The sequence below is a fragment of the Fulmarus glacialis genome, unplaced genomic scaffold (genome assembly GCF_000690835.1).
Source record: "Fulmarus glacialis isolate BGI_N327 unplaced genomic scaffold, ASM69083v1 scaffold46769, whole genome shotgun sequence".
Classification (NCBI taxonomy): Eukaryota; Metazoa; Chordata; class Aves; order Procellariiformes; family Procellariidae; genus Fulmarus; species Fulmarus glacialis.
Window position 1 is genome coordinate 11,172 of NW_009232255.1, and position 8,352 is coordinate 19,523.

Below are 8,352 nucleotides of genomic sequence, written 5' to 3' on the forward strand. Positions count from 1 at the left end.
CTGAAAGCGGTATAAATTGGCGCCAGCCATTCAGGCCTCATGGCAGGGAGAAGCATCTGTCTCCCTGCTTCTCCCAAGTGTATTCTGGTACTGCTATGCAGGGTTGTCCCACAAACCTGTTGTCTTTCACCTGTTTTCTTTTTCTAGTCCAGGTTTCCCTTTCCTTCCCCATTCTTGGGTCTCAGCAGTGTCTCCCCAAGCTCGGTACATGCCCCTCTCCTGATCCTTAGCTGTGATCAGAGCAGCTGGGGGACTCCTGTATTCCGGGAGCTATTGCTTCTTATTTCTCCCTGAGCCAAGCTAAAGTCTAAGGAGCCCAGAACACACGTTTCAATTCACATTTGATGTTACCTCAGTTTCTCTTTCTGGAAAGAGGACAGCATGGACTGAACTAAATTCAGCATCTTCAGTAGGAAATGGCTGTTACAAAATCTCAGATGTTTCCAGTGAGTCCCTGGGAATTCCTGTCCCTCCACCTTGTGAAGAGAGAGCACTTGTGTCATCGTCCTCCAAAAGGGTCTGTGAAGGGAGAGGAGAGAAGCGGTGAATGCTAGACAGTTATTGCATATGAAGTGTACCTAATGGCCAGCACTTCCTTAGAACAGGGTGGTTTTTTTGCGGTGTTGGTTTTTTTTGGTTTGGTTTTTTTTTTTTTTTTTTTTGCCCCCCACATAATGAATATAGTATCACTGGGCACCTTGTGCATTGAATTCCCGTGAGGGTTGATCTGGTAAAGCTCACCCATGGCTGGCATATCTCTCTCTAAAGAAAGCAGCTTGTCATTGGTGGTGATGGAGAACGGGGCTGGAAAGATGCTGAGGATGCCAAGGTGAGGGAGTCCAGCCCTAAATACCGCTTGTTGGCTGGTGCCTGTCTGCAGGCATACAGTGGATAGGCACGCCAGGGTGGGCAGAGAAGCAGTTTCTGTTGTTGCACTAGCATCATTTCAACCATGACAGAGTCCATTAGGAGTCAATTACCAACTATAGCCAGGAAATGTTAAGAAAAAAATTGCATTTTAACTAAGAATTTGAATCGGGAGCTGCATCAGCATCATTTCAACAAAGGAAAATCATTTACCAAAGAGTCAATTGAGGTTGAAGCGTTTACAGCATGTACAGGCACGCAAGGCAAAAGAACCCATTTAATTGCTTATGTGCTGAGTGCAGTCAGAGTTGTCTCGGCTAAGCCAACGATGCTGATTTACCCTCACTGCTTGTGTCAGGGTGTTCAGCAGCGGGCTGGGGGGCAGCGTTTGGGGAGTTTGAAAGCCAGCCTTCATCGAAAGGAAGCAGAGAGGATTGGTTTTTGATTGCAGCCCTCTTTGTCTAATAATCCAAGCAGGGAGGCTACATCCTACCAAAGATCAAAGTGATACCTACAAGTTCATGAGCCCTGTTGGTAGTTAAAGAATACTTTCTCCACCATGGTCATGTCTAGAAATCTCTTCTTGGGGCCTCTGTTTATTGGACTGACCACAGATAACTGAAAAAAAAATCTTAATGCCTGACCACGCAGAGCGGTTTGTAAGGTGCCACCTCAAGACCAAGACACAGAGACAGCTGATAGAGATGTGAGGGTCATTGGCAGGGAACTTGAGGAATTGAGTCACTGTCCTTCAGCATCTCTTATGATCTTGGGGAAGCCCTGGTTGTCTCAGTCCTCTCTGGAACAAACAAAGAGCAAGCTGCAGAGCCTTTCCTCAGAGAAGTACGGGAGCAGCAAGGCAAATGCTGTCTCCAAAGAAATTGGGAGATTTGAGGTGACTCTTCCTTTTGGAAAAGCGTGATTGAGCATGTGTTTTGCACAGATTGTGGCTATTCATAAATTGAAACATGACTATCAGTGACCCATTCAGAGGACCCCACACCATTCAGTGCACAGGGCCCTGCAGGTAGGCTGGTTTAATTATTTAAAAGTATGCTCACCTTGTGCTTTGCTCAGCAGCACAGATTTTTAAGGGATTTAATTTATTTTTTTCCATTTTGTTGAAATGCAACTAAATGCTCTACTGTCTAGCAGCAGCATTAGAAGTTTGCCTTATTTTATTACTATGCTTAAAATGTGAAGTGGGGAAGAACGAAAACTGTCTAACGAGTGGATAAATGGCAAAACATGTATAAACAGCAGGCCTCCTTGGAGGGGTGCAGTCCTTACATCCTCATTAGTGGGCTCATGTCTGTACAGATCAGAGGTTTCTCAGCTCATTCCTTAGAGGACTTGCAGTCAAAAGCCAAGATTTAGGGAAGTCCTGGGCTGTTTTGATCAGTGAAATGGGCCTAAGTTAGATAAGGATGATATTGTGCAAGTATGCATATGTTAGTATAATGAGTACCATTTAGGGTTAGAGTTTGTGCTTGCATGGATAGGTGTAAGGATCTGTGTAGAGCAGTGCATTTAAACCAACCAAACAAAAATGCTTGAGCTCTCCAAAGATACCTTGAACTGCAGTATTTTTCTCAGTGAATTGCTTGGGATTTTCGCACTGAATCCCATTGCTTGGGATTTTCCTCTTGCCTCAGCTCTGACGTGTGGCTGTGGCAGGTGGTTCTCTGTCATAGGAAACAGTGTTTCCCCTTTAGATAGTCTCTATATGAAATCGTGTGTTTCTTGTGTTTCCTCCATCAACACATCCTGTTTCGATCTCTTTCAGGCTGTTCCTGAGACTGCTGGCATCAAGTTTCCTGACTTCAAATCTGCAGGTGTCACGCTGCGAAGCCAGAGGGTAGGCTGTTGTCCTGGTGCCTTGGGACCTCTGTTAATGTCTTTCAGTCTGCTTGTCTGTCTCCTCATCTGTTGTCCTTTTATAGCTAAAGGAAGTCAAGTTCTTGCTTCTAAAATAAGAAAGGAATTCCATAAATGTGGAGACTCAGAAACCTGGAATGCTGGCTCTGTCAAAGCCAGCTCATCATCTTGCAGGGGCACCTGAACTTGCTGGTGTTTGTTACTGGTGGCACTGGTGTGCCCGCTCTGCTGTTAGACACATGTGACGGACCCAAATGGAGCTGTCTAGTCCAAACAGAGCACGCAGCCAAATGTAATAGGCCTCGTAGAGCACGTTTGTTGACAGATGAGAGGTGCTTTTAAGAACCGGATGTTCAGGTTGTGACTTGAAAAAAAGACACACACATAAACGCATACAATTTTTAGCCTTTCTATTTCCATTATTGTCAGAAAATATTTTGGGGAAAAGCCCCTTTGTTCATTCTGTCGCACAGATATCCCTGAGAAAAGAATTTTCTTGCTGTTCTATGAGCAAGACTTGATGCTTGTCTCTTAGCGACAGGTTTTGGGATACTGAGGGAGTTAAACCTGCCTGGCCAACTGAATGTTTTCAGAGGGGTTTTCCTAGCAAAATCCTGTTTGCCTGGTACAAGTGCTTTTTTTTTCTAGCCAAATAAAATTATCTTTAGTTGCTTTATTGTAGCAAAGGTGGAGAAGGAGGTTCCTTGCCTGGCACCTTCACTTGGCATAGTAATTTTTTAGGTCACTTTTAAAGACTGGTTTATGGGATGTTCTTTTGATGTCAGAATAGTTTCCCAGATCTTGCTGGGAACACCCTGGGGCTGTTAATAGAAATGTGTTTGGGATCATGCTGCTTTGATGTACGGGTGCATGTACACATTAGAGGCGGTATACCTCAGCAAGGTCACTGCTGGGGGACCCCTTTAGCGTACAAGTGCCACCACCTGCGGGCTACCAGTATGAGTGAGGGGCTACAGCCTAGAGGAAGTCAAAAATCCCAGCAAGTGACAGGCAAGACTGCAGTGCATGTGTTGAGATTTATGGAGACGTGGCAGATGTGTTCTCCGGTGCTAAGATAAATAGAGTAATTTATGGAGATTGATTTGGATTTTGAAAACTAATAAGTGATAGTTGATCTTTTCTATTTTTTTACCCCCCCTGGAAGAGAAGCTGAGCAATAACCTGTCAGTGATGGAACCATCTGGCAAAGCCAGCAGCCTTTTCCTGTGCCAAGCAGGCAATTCAAATCCCAGCCTTTGTGAAAATGGGTGCTACGTGCTTCTCCCTGTTCTCTTTAATGCTCACAAAATGCAGCGATAAGCTGAGACATGGCAGTCTGATTCAGCAACTTTCAGCATGCAGTATCCACACTCCTGAGATGACCTGGAACAACTTCCTATGCTCTGCTTGAAATTTTTAAGGAGATAAATGCTGTTATTAGAAGTACTAGTGGTTTGCAAATTGAAAAAGATTGCAAATCACTGATCTAGGTAGAAAACAACACTTTGTTGCTTGGAAATGTGAAACCTGCCTTCAACCCAGCAAAATGAATTCATTTGTGGCTTTTAGTCAGTCAGCTGGCTTCCTTATTCAAGTCTTCCCTGTTTTTAAAACAGGAGCTAATAGATTCACTTGCTTCACCTATGGGTGATGTGGAGAATTAATTACATGAGGTCAGTATGGGCCTTTTGAACTGGTAAGAGATGCTGAAGTGCTAAGTGGTATAGAGTTGACAATCCATGCTAATCCGAATTATTTTACTTGTGGGATTTATGTGGCAAACCCTCTACACACCAGTGGTGTGGAATTGATAAGGATGGGAACCGACTAGGACTAAATGAGCAATTGGGATGCTGTGCTGGAAACTTGTACTCTGGCAACATCCAGCATAAGATATTTTGCCTTGAGCACATTGGAAAATGATTTCTAAATCTTGCAGTAGGTTCTTTTGCCTGAGGACCTAAAGCGTTCCTCACTTAAAGGCTTCTATTGTCCTCCTTTATTTTGTACTTTGCTACCGTGCTTTACGCCTTCATAGTTAGGTGAAGTTGGATTTTGCACTGAGATCAGGGACTCAACCTCTGTCACGTGTGAAAAATGTACCATATCATCCCCAGGATAATAGCACTTCCTCTTTGATTAGAGATTTTTTTTTTTTTCCTGAGGATTTACAATTAGTCTGAAAACTTGAGTTAAAATTAATTTATAGAAATGAGTCCTTGAAGAAAAAGTTAGCAGTCTGTATTCAACTTAATTTTTTCCTAGAAGTTTTTATGACAATAGCCCTGGCTTTTCAAATTCCTTCTGTTGTTAAAGCTTACAAAATCTTATGCACAGGCTGAATTTGAAGACTTTTTTTTTTCCCCCTTAGGATTAGTGGTCACTTATGGCCATTATTTTTCATAACCGAAAGTTTCTCCTTCAGCAGACGCTGAAGAGTAATCTTCTCCAGTGAGTTTGACAAGCTGCCTTCTATCACAATGGCTTCAGTCTCCCATTGTTCTCCATGGGGCTGTGGCCACAGGCAGAGAAGGCCACAGCCCCCGTGCCCTTGCTCTGCATGGGATTTCCCCTCTGCCTCCTGACAGCACAGACTGCAAGTGTCAGTAAGGCAGTAGGAAGCTGGGCATTATGAAAAGCTTCATCTTAATTCAAGGCAGTGTATTGCCTTGGTGCTACTGAGAACAGGAGGCAGTAGCAGATGTTTTGGAAGGGGATGAGCCTTTCATGAGTTTCTTGAAAAGGAATTTTAGACTTCTGCCTTTGCTGTTAGTAAAACTGTGTTATGAAAATAACACCAGAAATGTATTATTAATCCTAAACGTTACTTCTGGAAAACTTCTGTTATACCAGGCTCCAAAGAGCCAGAGGAAATGAGAGATGGGTAGCGAATTTGTACAGGGAAAGGGGAGGAAGAGACTAAAGGGAAAGCAGGGAATTATGAGGGAGAAAAGCTTTGCTAGGGATCTGCCTGAAGCAAAGGAAAATGGGAGCTGTTGAACTTGAATCTTTTCGAGGACCCGGATAAACCAACAATAACCACATCTGTGATCTAGGCATCGTGTTGCTTCTGTAGGGCAGAGCTGAGTTTGTTTCGAATTCACCGCAGTGTTTCTGTACCATGTCATGTTCAGCTTTCTTTTAAGTTTAACCTTTGTCTTTGACTTTGTTGTGTTCAGAGCGCTTGACTTTGGCATACTTAACAGCTCTTCAGCGTGTTTTAAGTTGCTCATCTTCTCTCTCAGCCTTATCTGTGAATTTTAAGTTATGATTTTGTTAATGCTGTTGAATTGCTGCAGCAGTGCTTTTAGGAAGGAAGGTGATGGATGGAAAAGGGTGTCCCCACTGCTGCATGTTATGGTATAAGTCTGTGTCCTTGCTCTGTTGTCACGGGTTTGGAAACAAAGGAACTGGAAGAGAATCGATTGAGTGATGTCTCATCTGAAAACAAAACAAAACTCTGGAATGAAAGGAGTTTGTAGAGATCTCAGTCTGCAGAAAGGACTGAGGGATGCTCCAGCTTAGTCATTCAAAGCCGGCCACCTCCCCTCAGAAAAGGCTTCCAGCGAGCAGCCTGACTCTATCTGCTGACTGGGATCTTGTAGACAATTTGCCAGTCGGACCAATTAAAGAAGAAGGAGAGGAAGGAAAATTACAAGTACAACTTTAGTACCCATTGATTCAAATATTCACACTCACCAGCTTTTAAATATTTACTAGCCTGCTGAGCATTTTTTTTAGCACTGATTAATGAGTAAGAATTTACTGTGGTTGGGGGGGGGAATGCGTGTGTGTGAGTTCTCTTCCATTTGTTTTTTCTTGGATTGGGAACTGAGTGCTTACTACAGCTCCAAGGTGAATGATTTTTCTAGAGGAAGATGGGGTTGTATGTATGTGTTTAGACATGTTTATTCTCCATATTTGGTCTGACCCACAATTAAATGGCCAAGCACGCCGCCTGTTTACTCTGCATCGGAGGCTGTTGGCTCTGTTCCTTCCCTGTCATTAATGCAAACCCAGACCTCGTCGTCTGTGAACATGTGAAACATCTGTCTGTCCTCCTGTGATCAATACTGTCCCTTCAGAGGTTCAGCTTTGGAAGCAGTTCCATAAAATATCATTTATTTTTATTTGGATTTGATAAATTTAATTACTTGGAGCAATTAATAATTTATTTGTTTTGTATTGATTGCACTCCAAGGCATCCTGGCATCAATCTGATGGAGATCAGCACACCCTTATTAGGTAGGAAAGTTTATGTTTCCAGATCTGAACATCCCATGGATTAGTTAGCTGAGATGTGCTTGTTGCTTCTGCTAGCAATTTTTCATTAGCGAAGTTGTATGTTTTGCTCTCTACAAGAGAGTGGATGAGAGTAATTTCCATGGGGAGCCTGACAGAGGTGTGGAAGGAAAGTAGTAGTCTCATTTCTATGAATAAAAGTTATGAACAAATGATGCAGGCTGGATCGAATTCATGTTGTGGCATTGCCATCTATTTGTTGTATTACATGCCCTTTAATTAGGGCCAAGAGAGTGCTGGTGCATTTCCTAATCAAACTCCTGCCTGTAGAGAATGAAATAAGATGAAAATATTGGAGTATTTATTTTTTAAAAGAACAGCAAAGGATTCAAAATCTTGAATGAACTAGAGAAGGTGAATCCAACACTTCTCTTCCTCCGTTCTCATTCTTAGCTAAGCTGAAAGGCAGTTAATGTTAAATTGCTGAAAGAAAATGCATCTGTCACCTTTTTCATGGAGCTCTTTGGTGTGGGAGAGCATCTGGACCAAAGCCTTAGTAGGCTCTTGGGTATAAAGAGAGCACTCTGGGTACAGCAATGGGGTCTTTTAAAATAAGTTGTAGTTCTGGAAAGGATACTCTGTGTTGCTGCTTCTGTTGAATTGTCAGGTACCAAACAGTGTCTCTGCAGTACGAGGCCTTGGGGACCTTTGTCTGCCAGTCCTGATTTGAGAAGCTTTTACTACCTTTGTGTGCCCATAGTGACACAGTCTTAGATGTCATTCATCAGGTAGTCTGACTGTATGTAACTTGTGCAGAGCACCATATGTATTACTTTTTTCTTTCATTAGCATAACCAATATAATGATCAGAGTGTAATTAGTCATTGTGGTTTTTTTGTATTTGTGTAAGTGTAGTTTCAGTTAAATTATTTAGGAGAAAGGTAACATCAATTCAAGACTAGATGCATGTTTTGCTACAGTTTCTTGGATTTGTGTCTCATCTGGAATTTTACGTGACGTTCTTGTACTATGTGAAACTGTCCTCGGAGTTCCCCCTCCTGTGGCCTATCTTAGGGCCTTCCCTGTGATCATAGCACACTCTTCTGTGCTCTTGATTTGTTTCAGTCAGATGCAGCTCAGAGGCTGCAGCCGGCTCCATTTCCTGCAGCCACCTCTACAGGTCTCAGCTTGGTTTCTGCGCCTGTAGTGAGAGGCAGGGGTAGGACTATCTGGGAATCTGCAGATCTCCTAAAGCAAAATACTATAGTGTCATACTGTGGTAATGTGCTTTTAACATAAAACACCCTCCAGTAAAAATGTCCTGTGCAGTTCTTTCTTCTGCACCATGCATTTTACTGTTTTTCC

At 42.9% G+C, this 8,352-nt stretch overlaps 1 protein-coding gene across 1 annotated transcript in view; it reads left to right on the forward strand.

Moving 5' to 3' along the window:
* The window catches only part of DMAP1 (DNA methyltransferase 1 associated protein 1), a 28,268-nt gene that overhangs the window by 11,165 nt on the left and 8,751 nt on the right, over nucleotides 1-8,352 (forward strand). Inside the window, exon 7 of the mRNA XM_009584830.1 lies at nucleotides 2,654-2,725. Within this exon, the coding sequence (XP_009583125.1) occupies nucleotides 2,654-2,725 (72 nt within the window). The remainder of the gene's footprint in view (nucleotides 1-2,653; nucleotides 2,726-8,352) is intronic.